The 19,738-nt window shown below is 47.7% G+C and overlaps 1 protein-coding gene across 4 annotated transcripts in view; it reads left to right on the forward strand.

Moving 5' to 3' along the window:
• DPYSL2 (dihydropyrimidinase like 2) overlaps positions 1–19,738 on the forward strand; it is a 104,326-nt gene that overhangs the window by 35,132 nt on the left and 49,456 nt on the right. For 2 of the 4 annotated variants that reach the window (XR_013215540.1, XM_077262125.1), the window contains exon 1: positions 7,117–7,295. The exons of the other annotated variants lie outside the window; for them this stretch is intronic. Coding sequence is in view for 1 of the 2 variants with exons in the window: in XM_077262125.1 (XP_077118240.1) it covers positions 7,257–7,295 (39 nt within the window). In the remaining variant the exon portion in view is untranslated. Of the gene's footprint in view, positions 1–7,116; positions 7,296–19,738 lie in introns of those variants that run through there. 4 annotated transcript variants of the gene reach the window in all.

A 19,738-nucleotide genomic window follows, 5' to 3' on the forward strand; every position in this document is an offset into this window, starting at 1 on the left:
CACCTTCTCATATTGTACCAAGCCAAAGTAATATAATAGACTATTACTGAAACATACTACAATACCTCCCTTCACTGGATTACACACTGTAGGATAAGATCCCAGCAACCCCGGATTACAGTGTTATATTACAACCCATCAATGGATCAATCTGTGAAATCAGAGCCCAGCAACACTGGATCATATTGTTAAACCACTGCCCATTACGGGATCAGACTGCACGATCAGAGACCATGAGCACTGGATCACATTGTCATATCACTGGATTAATCTGTGACATCAAAGCCCAGCAACACTGCATCACACTGTTAAATCAGACCATCAGATCAAACTGTAGTATCAAAGCCCATTAGCACTGGGTCACACTGCAAAACCACAGTTCATCACTGGATTAGATTATGAAAGAGCCCAGAAACACTGGATCCCATTATTATATTACTGCCCATTAGTGAATCAGACTAAGATCAGAGACCAGAAGCACAGGATCATACAGTCATATCACTGCCCATCACTGGATCAATCTATAAACTCACAGTCCAGCAACATTGGATCACACCGTTAAACCACAGCCCATCACCGGATCAATCTGTGAGATCAGAGCCCAGCAACACTGGATCACATTGTTAAACCATTGTCCATCACTGAATTAGACTAAGATCGGGGACCAGCAGCACTGAATCACTGTTATATCACTGAATCAATCTATAAAATCACATTCCAGCAACACTGGATCACACTGTTATATTACAACCCATCACTGGATCAATCTGTGAGATTAGTGTCCAGCAACACTGGATAACACTGGTAAACTACAGCCCATCACTGGATAAATCTGTGATATCAGAGCCCAGCAACACCGGATCACACTACTAAACTATAGCCCATCACTGGATCAAACTAAGACCAAAGCCCAGCAGCACTGGATTACATTTTTATATCAGAAACTAGATCAGACCGTAGGATCAAAGTCCAGCAGTACTGGATCACAGTGTTATATTACAGCCCATCACTGGATCAAACTATGAGATCAGACGACCAATTTGTAGGATCAAAGCTCATTAGCACTAGTTCACACTGCAAAACCACAGTCCATCACTGGATCAGATTATGAAATCAGAGCCCAGTAACACTAGATCACATTGTTAAGCCACTGTCCATCACTGGTCACACTGTAAGAACAGAGACCAGAAGCACTGGATAACACAATTAAATCAGTAGCCATTACTACATTAAAATGCAGGACTATAGGGAGGCCACGAGCACTGGAAGACATTGTTATACTAAACCCGATCACTAGATCACAATGCAATATCAAACACCATCCGTACTGGATAACACTGTACCATGAGAGCCCAGTATTGAATTCACAGTAATCGCATAGCCCAGCATCACTGGACTGCACTGTAATATGATCGCCCAGCACTGCATCACATAGTAATATCAGAGGTCAGTGTTTGATCAGCACTGGGTCATATTCTTCTCTCAATGCACCTCACAGTCTGGCACTGGGTGGTATTCTGCTCTCACAGTCCGGCACTGGGTGGTATTTTGCTCTCACTGCACGTCACAGTCCGGCACTGGGTGGTATTCTGCTCTCACTGCACCTCACAGTCCGGCACTGGGTGGTATTCTGCTCACACTGCTCCTCACAGTCCGGCACTGGGTGGTATTCTGCTCTCACTGCACCTCACAGTCTGGCACTGGGTGGTATTCTGCTCTCACTGCACCTCACAGTCCGGCACTGGGTCATATTCTGCTCTCACTGCACCTCACAGTCCGGCACTGGGTGGTATTCTGCTCTCACTGCACCTCACCGTCCAGCACTGGGTGATATTCTGCTCTCACTGCACCTCTCAGTCCGGCACTGGATGGTATTCTGCTCTCACTGCACCTCACAGTCTGGCACTGGGTGGTATTCTGCTCTCACTGCACCTCACAGTCCGGCACTGGGTGGTATTCAGCTTTCACTGCACCTCACAGTCTGGCACTGGGTGATATTCTGCTCTCACTGCACCTCACAGTCCAGCACTGGGTGGGATTCTGCTCTCACCGCACCTCACAGTCCAGCACTGGGTGGTATTCTGCTCACTGCGCCTCACTGGCACTGGGTGGTATTCTGCTCTCACAGTCCAGCACTAGGTGGTATTCTGCTCTCAATGCACCCTACAGTCCAGCACTGGGTGGTATTCTGCTCACACTGCACCTCACAGTCTGGCACTGTGTCATATTCTGCACTCACTGCACCTCACAGTTTGGCACTGGGTGGTATTCTGCTCTCACTGCACCTCACAGTCTGGCACTGGGTGGTATTCTGCTCTCACTGCACCTCACAGTCTGGCACTGGGTGGTATTCTGCTCTCACTGCACCTCACAGTCCAGCACTGGGTGGGATTCTGCTCTCACAGACCGGCACTTGGTGGTATTCTGCTCACTGCACCTCACAGTCCGGCACTGGGTGGTATTCTCCTCTCACTGCACCTCACAGTCCAGCACTGGGTGGTATTCTGCTCTCACTGCACCTCACAGTCCAGCACTGGGTGGTATTCTCCTCTCACTGCACCTCACAGTCCAGCACTGGGTGGTATTCTGCTCTCACTGCACCTCACAGTCCGGCACTGGGTGGTATTCTCCTCTCACTGCACCTCACAGTCCAGCACTGGGTGGTATTCTGCTCTCACTGCACCTCACAGTCCAGCACTGGGTGGTATTCTCCTCTCACTGCACCTCACAGTCCAGCACTGGGTGGTATTCTGCTCTCACTGCACCTCACAGTCCGGCACTGGGTGGTATTCTCCTCTCACTGCACCTCACAGTCCAGCACTGGGTGGTATTCTCCTCTCACTGCACCTCACAGTCCAGCACTGGGTGGTATTCTGCTCTCACTGCACCTCACAGTCCAGCACTGGGTGGTAGTCTGCTCTCACTGCATCTCACAGTCCAGCACTGGGTGGTATTCTGCTCTCAATGCACCTTACAGTCCGTCAGTGGGTGGTATTCTGCTCACACTGGATCTCACAGTCCAGCAGTGGATGGTATACTGCTCTCACTGCACCTCACAGTCCGGCAGTGGGTGGTATTCTGCTCACACTGCACCTTACAGTCCGGCAGTGGGTGGTAATCTGCTCACACTGGATCTCACTGTCCGGCTCTATGTGGTATTCTGATCTCACTGCACCTCACTGTCCGATACTGGGTGGTATTCTGCTCTCACTGCACCTCACTGTCCGGCACTGGGTGGTATTCTGCTCTCACAGTCCAGCACTAGGTGGTAGTCTGCTCTCACTGCACCTCACAGTCTGGCACTGGGTGGTATTCTGCTCTCACTGCACCTCACAGTCCGGCACTGGGTGGCATTCTGCTCTCAATTCACCCTACAGTCCGGCACTGAGTGGTATTCTGCTCTCACTGCACCCCACAGTCCGGCAGTGGGTGGTATTCTGCTCACACTGCATCTCACAGTCCAGCACTGGGTGGTATTCTGCTCTCACTGCACCTCACAGTCCGGCAGTGGGTGGTATTCTGCTCTCAGTGCACCTCACTGTCCGGCATTGGGTGGTATTCTGCTCTCACTGCACCTCACAGTCCAGTACTGGGTGGTAGTCTGCTCTCACTGCACCTCACAGTCCGGCACTGGGTGGTATTCTGCTCTCACTGCACCTCACAGTCCGGCACTGGGTGGTATTCTGCTCTCAATGCACCTTACAGTCCAGCACTGTGTCATATTCTGCACTCACTGCACCTCAGTTCGGCACTGGGTGGGATTATGCTCTCACTGCACCTCACAGTCCAGCACTGGGTCGTATTCTGCACACACTGCATCTCACTGTCCGACACTGGGTGGTATTCCGCTCACACTGCACCTCACAGTCCGGCAGTGGGTGGTATGCTGCTCACACTGCACCTCACAGTCCGGCACTGGGTGGTATTCTGCTCACACTGAAACTCACAGTCCGGCAGTGGGTGGTACACTGCTCTCACTGCACCTCACAGTCCAGCACTGGGTGGTATTCTGCTCACACTGCATCTCACAGTCCAGCACTGGGTGGTACTCTGCTGTAACTGCATCTCACAGTCCAGCACTGGGTGCTATTCTGCTCTCACTGCACCTCACAGTCCGGCACTGAGTGGTATTCTGCTCACAATGCACCTCACAGTCAGGCACTGGGTGGTATTCTGCTCACACTGCACCTCACAGTCAGGCACTGGGTGGTATTCTGCTCACACTGCACCTCACAGTCAGGCACTGGGTTGTATTCTGCTCACACTACACCTCACAGTCCGGCACTGGGTGGTATTCTGCTCACACTGCACCTCACAGTCCGGCACTGGGTGGTAAATAGCTCTCACTGCATCTCACAGTCCGGCACTGGGTGCTATTCTGCTCTCACTGCACCTCACAGTCCGGCACTGGGTGGTAAATAGCTCTCACTGCATCTCACAGTCCGGCACTGGGTGGTATTCTGCTCACACTGCACCTCACAGTCCGGCACTGGGTGGTATTCTGCTCACACTGCACCTCACAGTCAGGCACTGGGTTGTATTCTGCTCACACTGCACCTCACAGTCCGGCAGTGGGTGGTATACTGCTCTCACTGCACCTCACAGTCCAGCACTGGGTGGTATTCTGCTCACACTGCATCTCACAGTCCAGCACTGGGTGGTATTCTGCTCTCACTGCACCTCACAGTCCGGCAGTGGGTGGTATTCTGCTCTCACTGCACCTCACAGTCTGGCAGTGGGTGGTATTCTGCTCTCACTGTACCTCACAGTCTGGCAGTGGGTGGTATTCTGCTGTCACTGCACCTCACAGTCTGGCACTGGGTTGTATTCTGCTCACACTGCATCTCACAGTCCGGCACTGGGTGGTATTCTGCTCACACTGCACCTCACAGTCTGGCAGTGGGTGGTATTCTGCTCTCACTGTACCTCACAGTCCGGCACTGGGTCATATTCTGCTCTCACTGCACCTCACAGTCTGGCACTGGGTGGTATTCTGCTCTCACTGCACCTCACAGTCCGGCATTGGTTGGTATTCTGCTCTCACTGCACCTCACAGTCCGGCACTGGGTGGTATTCTGCTCACACTGCATCTCACAGTCCGGCACTGGGTGGTATTCTGCTCTCACTGCACCTCTCAGTCCGGCAGTGGGTGGTATACTGCTCTCACTGCACCTCACAGTCCAGCACTGGGTGGTATTCTGCTCACACTGCATCTCACAGTCCGGCACTGGGTGGTATTCTGCTCTCACTGCACCTCACAGTCCGGCAGTGAGTGGTATTCTGCTCTCACTGTACCTAACAGTCTGGCAGTGGGTGGTATTCTGCTGTCACTGCATCTCACAGTCCAGCACTGGGTGCTATTCTGCTCTCACTGCACCTCACAGTCCGGCACTGGGAGTTATTCTGCTCACACTGCACCTCACAGTCTGGCACTGGGTGGTATTCTGCTCTCACTGCATCTCACAGTCTGGCACTGGGTGCTATTCTGCTCTCACTGCACCTCACAGTCTGGCACTGGGTGGTATTCTGCTCACACTGCACCTCACTGTCCGGCACTGGGTGCTATTCTGCTCTCACTGTACCTCACAGTCTGGCAGTGGGTGGTATTCTGCTGTCACTGCATCTCACAGTCCGGCACTGGGTGGTATTCTGCTCTCACTGCACCTGACAGTCCGGCACTGGGTGCTATTCTGCTCTCACTGCACCTCACAGTCCGGCACTGTGTGGTATTCTGCTGTCACTGCACCTCACAGTCCAGCACTGGGTCATATTCTGCTCTCACTGCACCTCACAGTCGGGCACTGGGTGGTATTCTGCTCACACTGCACCTCACAGTCCGGCAGTGGGTGGTATTCTGCTCTCACTGCACCTCACAGTCCGGCACTGGGTGGTATTCTGCTCTCACTGCACCTCACAGTCCGGCACTGAGTGGTATTCTGCTCTCACTGCACCTCACAGTCCGGCACTGGGTGGTATTCTGCTGTCACTGCACCTCACAGTCCGGCACTGGGTCATATTCTGCTCACACTGCACCTCACAGTCCGGCACTGGGTCATATTCTGCTCTCACTGCACCTCACAGTCCGGCAGTGGGTGGTATTCTGCTCACACTGCACCTCACAGTCCGGCACTGGGTCATATTCTGCTCTCACTGCACCTCACAGTCCGGCAGTGGGTGGTATTCTGCTCACACTGCACCTCACTGTCCGGCACTGGGTCATATTCCGCTCTCACTGCACCTCACAGTCCGGCACTGGGTGGTATACTGCTCTCACTGCACCTCACAGTCCGGCACTGGGTGGTATACTGCTCTCACTGCACCTCACAGTCTGGCACTGGGTGGTATTCTGCTGTCACTGCACCTCACTGTCCGGCACTGGGTCATATTCCGCTCTCACTGCACCTCACAGTCCGGCACTGGGTGGTATACTGCTCTCACTGCACCTCACAGTCCGGCACTGGGTGGTATACTGCTCTCACTGCACCTCACAGTCTGGCACTGGGTGGTATTCTGCTGTCACTGCACCTCACAGTCCGGCAGTGGGTCATATTCTGCTCTCACTGCACCTCACAGTCCGGCACTGGGTGCTATTCTGCTCTCACTGCACCTCACAGTCCGGCAGTGGGTCATATTCTGCTCTCACTGCACCTCACAGTCCGGCACTGGGTGCTATTCTGCTCTCACTGCACCTCACAGTCCGGCACTGGGTGCTATTCTGCTCTCACTGCACCTCACAGTCCGGCACTGGGTGCTATTCTGCTCTCACTGCACCTCACAGTCTGGCACTGGGTGCTATTCTGCTCTCACTGCACCTCACAGTCCGGCACTGGGTGGTATTCTGCTCTCACTGCACCTCACAGTCCCGCACTGGGTGCTATTCTGCTCTCACTGCACCTCACAGTCTGGCACTGGGTGGTATTCTGCTCTCACTGCACCTCACAGTCCGGCACTGGATGCAGCGCATCACTCTCAGCCCCTCTGCATTGCAGTGGTTGCATCCTTAGTCGCGGCTCCGCCCATTATCCGAGCTCCTCATTTGCATAGCGGCAGCCGCCTCAGCCAATCAGAAAGTCTGTGAGCTGTTGCCTCAGATGAGCACAGGGAGTGGCGCGGCGCATGCGTAGTGGCGCTTGCTGCAAGTCCTTTATTGAAGCCCGGGTGTCGGGAGATCGGGGGCAGCGCAGCCTCATCCTCCTCCTCCGTCCGCAGCCCAGTGTCCGTCACCCCCGCCCTGCTCCGCGGGCACCGCCGCCACCATGTCCTACCAGGGCAAGAAGAACATTCCGCGCATCACGGTGAGTGCACGGCGCAGATTGGCGGCGGGAAGCAGCAGAGCCGCAGCACCAGGCTGTCTGCACACACGTCTGCCGGGGGATGCCGGGCAGGAGGGATCGGTGCCTGATGTCACTGTGTGCACTGACCGGAGGATGGGAGGAGTAGTGTCACTACAGGGGCCAGAGGATGGGAGTAGTAGTGTCACTACAGGGCTGTGTGCACTGATCGGAGGATGGGAGTAGTAGTGTCACTACAGGGCTGTGTGCACTGATCGGAGGATGGGAGTAGTAGTGTCACTACAGGGCCAGAGGATGGGAGTAGTAGTGTCACTACAGGGCCAGAGGATGGGAGTAGTAGTGTCACTACAGGGGCCAGAGGATTGGAGTAGTAGTGTCATTACAGGGCTGTGTGCACTGATCGGAGGATGGGAGTAGTAGTGTCACTACAGGGCTGTGTGCACTGATCAGAGGATGGGAGTAGTAGTATCACTACAGGGCCAGAGGATGGGAGTAGTAGTGTCACTACAGGGGATGTATACACTGATCAAAGGCTGGGAGTAGTAGTGTCACTACAGGGCCAGAGGATGGGAGTAGTAGTGTCACTACAGGGGATGTATACACTGATCTGAAGCTGGGAGTAGTAGTGTCACTACAGGGCCAGAGGATGGGAGTAGTAGTGTCACTACAGGGGATGTATACACTGATCTGAAGCTGGGAGTAGTAGTGTCACTACAGGGCCAGAGGATGGGAGTAGTAGTGTCACTACAGGGGATGTATACACTGATCAGAGGCTGGGAGTAGTAGTGTCACTACAGGGGCTGTGTACACTAACAGGAGAATGGGAGTAGTAGTGTCACTACAAGGGCTGTATACACTACCGTAATCAGAGGATGGTAATAGTAGTGTCCCTACAGGGGTCAGAGGCTGGGAGTAGTAGTGTCATTACAGGGGCTGTGTACAGTGATCAGAGGATGGGAGTAGAAGTGTCACTACCGGGACTGTACATAATAATCACATTGTGTCAGCTGTATATACAGTATATTGGCTGTCGGATGGGGCTGGCTGTATATACAGTGTATTGGTTGTTGGATGGGGCTGGCTGTATATACAGTGTATTGGTTGTTGGACGGGGCTGGCTGTATATACAGTATATCGGCTGTCGGATGGGGCTGGCTGTATATACAGTATATTGGTTGTTGGACGGGGCTGGCTGTATATACAGTATATCAGTTGTTGGATGGGGCTGGCTGTATATACAGTATATTGGTTGTTGGATGGGGCTGGCTGTATATACAGTATATTGGTTGTTGGATGGGGCTGGCTGTATATACAGTATATCGGCTGTCGGATGGGGCTGGCTGTATATACAGTGTATTGGTTGTTGGATGGGGCTGGCTGTATATACAGTGTATTGGTTGTTGGATGGGGCTGGCTGTATATACAGTATATCGGCTGTCGGATGGGGCTGGCTGTATATACAGTATATTGGTTGTTGGACGGGGCTGGCTGTATATACAGTATATCAGTTGTTGGATGGGGCTGGCTGTATATACAGTATATTGGTTGTTGGATGGGGCTGGCTGTATATACAGTATATTGGTTGTTGGATGGGGCTGGCTGTATATACAGTATATCGGCTGTCGGATGGGGCTGGCTGTATATACAGTGTATTGGTTGTTGGATGGGGCTGGCTGTATATACAGTGTATTGGTTGTTGGATGGGGCTGGCTGTATATACAGTGTATTGGTTGTTGGATGGGGCTGGCTGTATATACAGTGTATTGGTTGTTGGATGGGGCTGGCTGTATATACAGTATATCGGCTGTCGGATGGGGCTGGCTGTATATACAGTATATTGGTTGTTGGACGGGGCTGGCTGTATATACAGTATATCGGTTGTTGGATGGGGCTGGCTGTATATACAGTATATCGGCTGTCGGATGGGGCTGGCTGTATATACAGTATATTGGTTGTTGGACGGGGCTGGCTGTATATACAGTATATCGGTTGTTGGATGGGGCTGGCTGTATATACAGTATATTGGTTGTTGGATGGGGCTGGCTGTATATACAGTATATCGGTTGTTGGATGGGGCTGGCTGTATATACAGTATATCGGCTGTCGGATGGGGCTGGCTGTATATACAGTGTATTGGTTGTTGGATGGGGCTGGCTGTATATACAGTATATTGGTTGTTGGATGGGGCTGGCTGTATATACAGTATATCAGTTGTTGGATGGGGCTGGCTGTATATACAGTGTATTGGTTGTTGGATGGGGCTGGCTGTATATACAGTGTATTGGTTGTTGGATGGGGCTGGCTGTATATACAGTATATTGGTTGTCGGATGGGGCTGGCTGTATATACAGTATATTGGTTGTCGGATGGGGCTGGCTGTATATACAGTATATTGGTTGTTGGATGGGGCTGGCTGTATATACAGTATATCAGTTGTTGGATGGGGCTGGCTGTATATACAGTGTATTGGTTGTTGGATGGGGCTGGCTGTATATACAGTGTATTGGCTGTTGGATGGGGCTGGCTGTATATACAGTGTATTGGTTGTTGGATGGGGCTGGCTGTATATACAGTGTATTGGCTGTTGGATGGGGCTGGCTGTATATACAGTATATCGGCTGTCTGTATATACAGTGTATTGGCTGTTGGATGGGGCTGGCTGTATATACAGTGTATTGGCTGTTGGATGGGGCTGGCTGTATATACAGTATATTGGTTGTTGGACGGGGCTGGCTGTATATACAGTATATTGGTTGTTGGACGGGGCTGGCTGTATATACAGTGTATTGGCTGTTGGATGGGGCTGGCTGTATATACAGTATATTGGTTGTTGGACGGGGCTGGCTGTATATACAGTGTATTGGCTGTTGGATGGGGCTGGCTGTATATACAGTGTATTGGCTGTTGGATGGGGCTGGCTGTATATACAGTATATTGGTTGTTGGACGGGGCTGGCTGTATATACAGTATATTGGTTGTTGGACGGGGCTGGCTGTATATACAGTGTATTGGCTGTTGGATGGGGCTGGCTGTATATACAGTATATTGGTTGTCGGATGGGGCTGGCTGTATATACAGTGTATTGGCTGTTGGATGGGGCTGGCTGTATATACAGTATATCAGTTGTTGGATGGGGCTGGCTGTATATACAGTATATTGGTTGTTGGACGGGGCCGGCTGTATATACAGTATATCGGTTGTCGGATGGGGCCGGCTGTATATACAGTGTATTGGTTGTTGGACGGGGCTGGCTGTATATACAGTAGATCGGTTGTCGGACGGGGCTGGCTGTATATACAGTATATCGGCTGTCGGATGGGGCTGGCTGTATATACAGTATATCGGTTGTTGGATGGGGCCGGCTGTATATACAGTATATCGGCTGTCGGATGGGGCTGGCTGTATATACAGTATATCGGCTGTTGGATGGGGCTGGCTGTATATACAGTAGATCGGTTGTCGGATGGGGCTGGCTGTATATACAGTATATCAGTTGTTGGATGGGGCTGGCTGTATATACAGTATATTGGTTGTTGGATGGGGCTGGCTGTATATACAGTGTATTGGTTGTTGGATGGGGCTGGCTGTATATACAGTATATTGGCTGTTGGATGGGGCTGGCTGTATATACAGTGTATTGGCTGTTGGATGGGGCTGGCTGTATATACAGTGTATTGGCTGTTGGATGGGGCTGGCTGTATATACAGTAGATCGGTTGTCGGATGGGGCTGGCTGTATATACAGTATATCAGTTGTTGGATGGGGCTGGCTGTATATACAGTATATCGGTTGTCAGACGGGGCCGGCTGTATATACAGTATATCGGCTGTTGGATGGGGCTGGCTGTATATACAGTGTATTGGCTGTTGGATGGGGCTGGCTGTATATACAGTATATCGGCTGTTGGATGGGGCTGGCTGTATATACAGTATATCGGCTGTTGGATGGGGCTGGCTGTATATACAGTGTATTGGTTGTCGGACGGGGCCGGCTGTATATACAGTATATCGGTTGTCGGACGGGGCTGGCTGTATATACAGTGTATTGGTTGTTGGATGGGGCTGGCTGTATATACAGTATATTGGTTGTTGGATGGGGCTGGCTGTATATACAGTATATTGGCTGTTGGATGGGGCTGGCTGTATATACAGTATATTGGTTGTTGGATGGGGCTGGCTGTATATACAGTATATTGGTTGTTGGATGGGGCTGGCTGTATATACAGTATATTGGCTGTTGGATGGGGCTGGCTGTATATACAGTATATTGGCTGTTGGATGGGGCTGGCTGTATATACAGTATATCAGTTGTTGGACGGGGCCGGCTGTATATACAGTATATCGGTTGTTGGACGGGGCTGGCTGTATATACAGTATATTGGTTGTCGGACGGGGCCGGCTGTATATACAGGTTGTGGGGATCAGTTTTTGGTAATGTGTCGCTGCTGATGCTGCCAGTCTCTGGTAATGGCAGGTGGTTGAGGAGGGCACAGGAATTGGGAAGCGTCACCACTGCTGAGGTTACATAACATGTGTGGGTCTGTTATGATGCCAGCTGTGTCCAGGGTATTTTCCAGGGCGTGTGGCAATGTTCTTAGTACAAGACGGATTTGTATTCTATATTTCATGCCATGGACTGTAATCATAGTAGTCCCATGTAAAGGTGCTGGGTATGGCTAGTAATGAACAGATGGGGCTCCTGTGACACATATATAGGAGGAGGGTCTCCCAGCAATCATGCCCTTATACTCTTCATCCGTTGATTCTCCTCCCCTATCCTTAGGTACTCCCTCATCTACGGCCATCACACTGGCACCAGTGTCCCCGGTGTACCACCCTGCTATCTCATTGTGTGCTTTTGTATGTGGATTAGGTCAGGGGTAGGGGGGAGGAGAGGCACGCAGACCCCCTGTCACATCCCAGGTTGGGGGGGACGACAAGCCGAGCTCCGTTGGCACAATACATTGGTGGGGTTTTGTTTCCATGGTAACCGCTGCCATCTGATGGGAGACGCCGTGCATTAATGCGCACTGCTCTTCTTCACTGGAGCAATCTGGAGCATGTAATTTATGTGGAAACGCCCAGCGCCGGGACGGTTAACACCATTATCAGGGCAGGAGATGGGAAGAAAAGATCTGACATCACTGCTGGTTCTTTATCTGCTGCTCAGGGGGGCTTCTATCTGACAGGCGGATCTGAAGGACATGTGTCCAGATGATGGAATTATGCAGCGGTGCTGCGTACGCCGAGCGGACTGGTGCCATCCATACGTTATCTCTTGTGCTATAAATCAGCATATGATTCTGTGAGGTCATGGTTAAAAGGGAGAAGAAAAACCTTACTGGCTGTCTTGGCGTATATTCACACCACTTTTTTTTTTAGTAAGCACCGTCGCGTTTTAATTTTTAATTGTGAAGCGTTTTGTTTTCCCACCTGCGTCATTTAGGCTTTTTTTTTTTTTTTTGTTCGATTTTTAGATGCTTTTTGAAACACGTTAATCAATGAATAAAACGCTGGCGATTGTTTTTGCCAAAAAAAAAAAAAAAAAATCACTTCAAAAAGATCAACCAGATGTTTTTTTTTTTTTTTAAGCCTTCCCAATGCTTCTATTGCAAAGTATGGAACGTCTCCATAGCAGAGAATTACTGAAGAAAGTTCTGCATACTTTTTCTTTTTTGACCCCCTTGGCGTTTTTCTATTAAAAGATGCTAAAACGCTGTGTGATCTGAAATGTCGTTTTTCCATAGAAATCAATAAGAGTCTAAATCGTTTTCAGGCGTTCTTCGGAATGGACCTGCTAAAAAAAAAAAAAAAAAAAGACAAACAAAAACGCCAGAGCAAAACGTCGCGTGAACCTGCCCTTATGGTGCCCATACACAGCTAATGGCCAACCGGCCGACCGTTTATTATAGTTCACAACACCAAACTGACATGTTGGATTTTTTTCGGACATTAATAAGCACAGACAACATGGCCGCTGCATCTGAGATGTGATTTTATTCCCCCCCCCAAATAATGAACGCTCACTCGCCGATTAATTTTTTTGTCTAATTTAGTTTAACACTAAATTAAGTGGTGGGAAAATCAGTATTTAACCTTCTGATATGCATGGGTAAAATTTGAGTTTTTTTAAGCTGCTTATTTAAAAAAAAATGCAAGTAACCTATTGCATTTTATTCCCATCTCCAAGATCCTATCCCAATTCTGATTCGCGCTGTCTCTTTCCTCATGTGCAGGCATTGCAGGACCTTAGGTATCCATGGTTACGACCACTGATATAGTGACAGCTAATTGCTAATGGTCGTAACCATGGATACCTAAGGTCCTACTACATATTGGGATAAGATCCTGGAGATGGGAATACCCCTTTAAGGATTCATAGTCACTTTGCTGGTATCAGGAAACCGTTCAGTTTTTGGAGCAAATCTGCGTAGAAAGAAAAATGCGACAAATCTGCACAGGCCTTAACTGGCTAGTGGATGACCTAAGTGTTTGCCGCTTGCTGGTGACTCCTTCATCACAGAAAATGGATGTTGTGGTGACGGTCACATCTCTGACCTGTCAGTTTCTGATTTTTGACAGAGGTTCCCCCTCCCCCAAATCTGTGGTAAATCCGTATGAAAATCTGCTGTAAAATCCCCTTCAAAAACCCCACAATGAAACGCCATGTAGACGTTCTATAGTACAGGCTTTTGGTGCTCCATTTTCACAACCTTCGGCATTCCAGCTCCTGTAGAACCACTCCAACGGGTCATGACAACCGTCTGACATTCGGCGCCTTACAGGAATTGTTGGGGGTTGGAGCTTCACAATTTCTGATAATATATGGAGCTTAGTTTGGGCACCTGACGCTCTCCATGTTTATTTTCCCCCAAAAAATGACGTTATCTTGACAGGTATCATATTGTTAGGTAAATTCAGCTAAAAATGGCGCATACATAGGACAGAATAATAAACATTCGTTTTTAGTCACGGATTGTGTAACTTTTGCTTTAAATTATGTTTTCTGAATGAAAACAGGAACGTTTCCATTCACTGACAGCAAGCAGAGATCTGTGAGTGAAAACGTAGCGGGCCTCATTTATCAAAACGGTCTTTGTTGCCAGTAGCGACCAATTGGAACTCTGCTTTCATTTTGTAAACTGCTCTAGTAAAATGGAAACTGAGTTCTGATTGGGCAAGGAAGTGAGCGTTTCTTTTAGACGGTTTTCATAAACCTGCCGTCGTATGTCCTATATCGGGGGGGTAGAGCAGTACGCCGTTACCAGATATCTCTAAAGGCGGCTTATCTCCACTCAGAACAAAAAGATTGGGCATGTTGTAATCCAGCTGCCTGATCGTTACCTCCTCTGACATTAAGCGGGAGGAAAAGAGTTAACCCATCCTGCAGAATTCGGCGTGTTTAGCTAAAATTAACCTAATGGTAGCATTAAAGGCGGGTGGGTTAATAAAGGAGAGCTCCGCCCCCCCCCCCCCCTTTTTTTTACCAGATCCGGCAGCCTCATTTTTTCGGTCCCAATACTGACCATGAGTCTCCTGACAGTCATCCCCATAGAAGCCTATGGAGCTGTAAGTTCGGGTCAGGAGACCCACAATTAGGCCACGTTTACACCCTCAGTATTTTACCTCAGTATTTACCCCTTTAAGTGCACCCTTATAGCCTTCATATCAAGAAACAAATTACTGTTTTTCTAAGGCTATTTGTGCCCCAATTTTTACAGATGTCTCCGTAACCCCCGGCTGAATATACATAAAATGGATCCCCCCCTCCGTCTTCACTCTCAGATGTCCATTAATTAGGTCTTGGGGCCATATCCGGAAGCTACATGTGCTGCCTGTATAAGCGTTTTACCGTCAGGCGTTGCCTCGTACGTGAATATTTCTTTTTCCCGTGGGTTTTCCATCCTCTGAGAAGCTCCACAGCGCCAGTTGCTATAGTTATAGATGTTACCGTCAGGCGCTCGTCCTAATAACGGTTCTAAAAACTAACGAGAGAGCCTCACAGGTAAAAAATGGCCATGTTAGTCGGGTACATGATATTTTGTTTGATTGTAATAATCAGTCTATTGGCCGCATACTCGGAGGACAATGTGAAAGAGCAGAGATGCAGTGTAAAGCATGGAGGCATCACACCTTTTGTGTAAAAGTGGCTCTAGAGGCGGGCACCCCTCTGTAACATTGAAATGCCCTATTTTACATAGTATTTGTGTTATAAGCATCATCTGCAGTAAAAGAGAGCCATCACCATTTTAGCGTGTTAAACTCCCACATGGAATAATGGCTGCAGATCATAATAAAACTTTGTTTTATTTATCTTCACTTATTAGTTTGTAAATTTTAGATCCAATTTTATGTTAAGGCCAATGGGGCATTAGCAGATGTTCTTCTCGGGGGTCACGTGTTAAACTCCCACCATATGTAGCGATAACCAGCCCTGACCTCTGCAGCTATTGTGTAGAGTACAGAGTAATTACAAACACCTCCAGCTTGTATCTCACAGCAGTCAGTGTGGAAGAAAGGGGTGCAACTGACAGCCCTGTGAGAGGAGAGCTGCAGAGGTGTTTGTAATCACACTCAAATATGCTCTACTCTTCCCCCCCCTTTGTCATGGCGGTAACTCGCATGCCCTTTCAGTGCCTCCCTACTAACCATGATCACCATAAGGTTTTTCCTCGCCTCATGCAACGCTCATGCACTGCTGCAACGCCAAGTTTTTTTCCATTTAGTCTTAAGAGGACGTGACCGTTTTCTGCAGGAATTTAATCCTGCTGTGTCCTGCAGAGATTAGGTTCCCCGACCTATCCCATGCCAGCAGGCTTTATATTAGGCAACTCCTCCCACCACTTCTGGCTCAAATTTTGGTCCCTAGTCAGTTTGCCTGCTAGTGAGCTGTTTGTGCATGTATGTTTCTGTTTCTCCTGTAAGGGTATGTTCCCACGGTCAGTAAACGCTGCAGGTTGGAAGCTGTGTACATCCGCAGCGGCCAGATGTTTCACAAAATCCCATCTCCACTATGCGTGCACCGACGCCTCCGGCTTCCCTGCGGAGACGGACATGTGACACGTCTTTCCAGACCGCAGCATGTCTTTTTGTCTTGCGGAAACGCTCAGTCTCCGTAAGATAAATGTCACCAGTCCAATGTATAGGACGCGGTGATTCCATACGGTTCAATGAACACATGTTGAATCACCTGCGTTCAAAATCCAGCAGCGCTTTGGACGGAGCGGACATGTGCTGCGTCCAAAGTGCTGCCAGTTACTGACCATGGAAACATGCCCTTATTGACCCAGTTTGCCTATCCTTCCTGTCTGACCTTGGCTATGTTTTCTGATCGTTTGCTGCCTGCCCTGCCCTGACCTTGGACCGTCTGATCTTGTCTTTGCCCTCCTGTATTTTGAATCCATGCCTCTGACCCTCCCATCACCTGCTGTAGTCTGAGGGACGGCTCTGCAGTGGTACCTGATGTCTACCGGCCTATCCTCAACACCAGAGGCTTTAGTGAAGGCCCGATAGACACCTAGCCATGCCCCTCCAAGATAAGCCCTGCCTGTGGAGAAGTGTGTCCACAACCACCAGTGTAACACCCCCCCCACACTAATTGCCCTGGGATGAAAGCTGGAGGTGTTTGTAATGACACTCAGTTTGCTGTACTCTACACAGTAGTTGCAGGGATCTTAGGTGTCTATCATTACATCTCACATGAGAAAACATATTCTTCTGGGGGCGTGTTCTTTTTCCCCTCTACATGATGCATCCTGCTTATGATTGATCAACCTTATACAGGGGAAAAGTACATGCCCCCAAAGACGAATCTCTAGTAACGACCTGTCGGGGCTTATCATAAGTTATAAACTAAGCTTTACAAGCTAATATCTCCACAACGGAGAGGAGAAAATATAAAAACACAGGTTTTATTCCGCTCCGCAGTCACGATGCCATGATGTGACCAGTTTAACATGCTCTAACTGGTGAAAGATCATCTTTATTAAGATACTTCTGACACAGATCAGTTTTCCCTCTCGGGTCATCCTCATCTGTCAAATGTATTTTGTATTTTTTTAGCAATTTAGGTCCCGTTCACATGCAGTGTTTTTGCTGCTTTCTCCTGCAAATTAAAATCTGCTTTTTACAGTACCAGCGACACCTATGAGATTTCAGAAATATCAAGCACAGACTTGTTTTTTTGTGTGTGTGTGTTTTGAGGAGTGTTTTTGAAATCTGGAACATGTCAATTCTTTCCTCCATAGAAAGCCACAAAAATGCTATAAAAAATGCAGCAGAAATGCTGAAGGAACATAGCGTTAAAATAAAAAAATAATTAATTCACCCTATTAGTAAAATATATTTTTCTGTTAACAAACAACTTCTCCCTTCATATCAGCTTCCACCAGGTCAAAATAATAAACTCACCCTCCCCAGGTCCAGTGCTAGGTGTACGTGTAGTGGGGGCTTTTCCAGGACCTGGGAGCTCTCCCCATGCAGGATGTTTGGCAAGTATCTGGTATGCCTGCCCCTGTATATTACTTGGATAATAACATACACTAGGAGGGGAGTTAGGTTCCATGATCGGGTGTGACATTTGGCGTAAGACTACGGACGTCTTTGTCAGCTGAAAAGTGTTACTGTCTGATGAAATGTCAGTGTGGCCTCCTGGCAGTGCCAGCCTCATCAGCATGGCGTAGAGCGCAGCGCCTTGGTCTGGTGGAGACGTCCTGCTCCTGGATTCTTCTGTTTGTATACTGGTTTCTGCTGGTTACCAGACATGGGGTTTGTATCCTACATGTGACTCACATTCAGACCGACGGGCTGGCGGAGAGTGGCCTCCTCTGCGTGCCTGGCTCCACTGCTACAGGAAGCCCACACCCTGGCCACCATGAGGCGGCGTCCCCCCGCAGTGACCGTGTGGTTACACTGACGGAAGAATGGGCTCTGTCTCTGGATACGATGTGTCACCCTACAGATGGCACGGCGTCACATCATGTCATCTGCTGAGCCACCCTCTGTTACCGCTCATCCAAGAGCGAGCCATCTATCATCTATCTATCATCTATCTACCTATCTATCTATCTATCTATCTATCTATCTATCTATCTATCTATCTATCTATCTATCATCCATCTATCTATCATCTATCTATCATCTATCTATCATCTATCTATCATCTATCTATCATCTATCTATCATCTATCATCTATCATCTATCTATCATCTATCTATCTATCTATTATACATCTATTATCTATCGTCTATCTATCATCTATCTATCATCTATCTATTATCTATCTATTATCTATCTATCATCTATCTATCTATCATCTATCTATCATCTATCTATCATCTATCTATCATCTATCTATCATCTATCTATCTATCTATCTATCTATCATCCATCTATCTATCATCTATCTATCATCTATCTATCATCTATCATCTATCTATCTATCATCTATCTATCATCTATCTATCTATCTATTATACATCTATTATCTATCGTCTATCTATCATCTATCTATCATCTATCTATTATCTATCTATTATCTATCTATCATCTATCTATCTATCATCTATCTATCATCTATCTATCATCTATCTACCTATCTATCTATCATCTATCTATCATCTATCTATTATCTATCTATTATCTATCTATAATCTATCTATAATCTATCTATCATCTATCTATCATCTATCTATCATCTATCTATCTATCATCTATCTATCATCTATCTATCTATCATCTATCTATCTATCATCTATCTATCATCTATCATCTATCTACCTATCTATCTATCTATTATCTATCATCTATCTATTATCTATCATCTATCTATCATCTATCTATCATCTATCTATCATCTATCATCTATCTATCATCTATCTATCATCTATCTATCATCTATCTATTATCTATCTATCATCTATCTATTATCTATCTATCTATCTATCTATCTATCTATCTATCTATCATCTATCTACCTATCTATCATCTATCTATCATCTATCTATCATCTATCTATCATCTATCATCTATCTACCTATCTATCTATCTATTATCTATCATCTATCTATTATCTATCATCTATCTATCATCTATCATCTATCTATCATCTATCTATCATCTATCATCTATCTATCATCTATCATCTATCTATCATCTATCTATCATCTATCATCTATCATCTATCTATCATCTATCTATCATCTATCATCTATCTATCATCTATCTATCATCTATCATCTATCTATCATCTATCTATCATCTATCATCTATCTATCATCTATCTATCATCTATCTATCATCTATCTATCATCTATCTATTATCTATCTATCATCTATCTATCATCTATCTATCTATCTATCTATCTATCTATCTATCTATCTATCATCTATCTACCTATCTATCATCTATCTATCATCTATCATCTATCTACCTATCTATCTATCTA

Source organism: Ranitomeya variabilis, chromosome 5 (assembly GCF_051348905.1).
Source record: "Ranitomeya variabilis isolate aRanVar5 chromosome 5, aRanVar5.hap1, whole genome shotgun sequence".
Taxonomy (NCBI): domain Eukaryota; kingdom Metazoa; phylum Chordata; class Amphibia; order Anura; family Dendrobatidae; genus Ranitomeya; species Ranitomeya variabilis.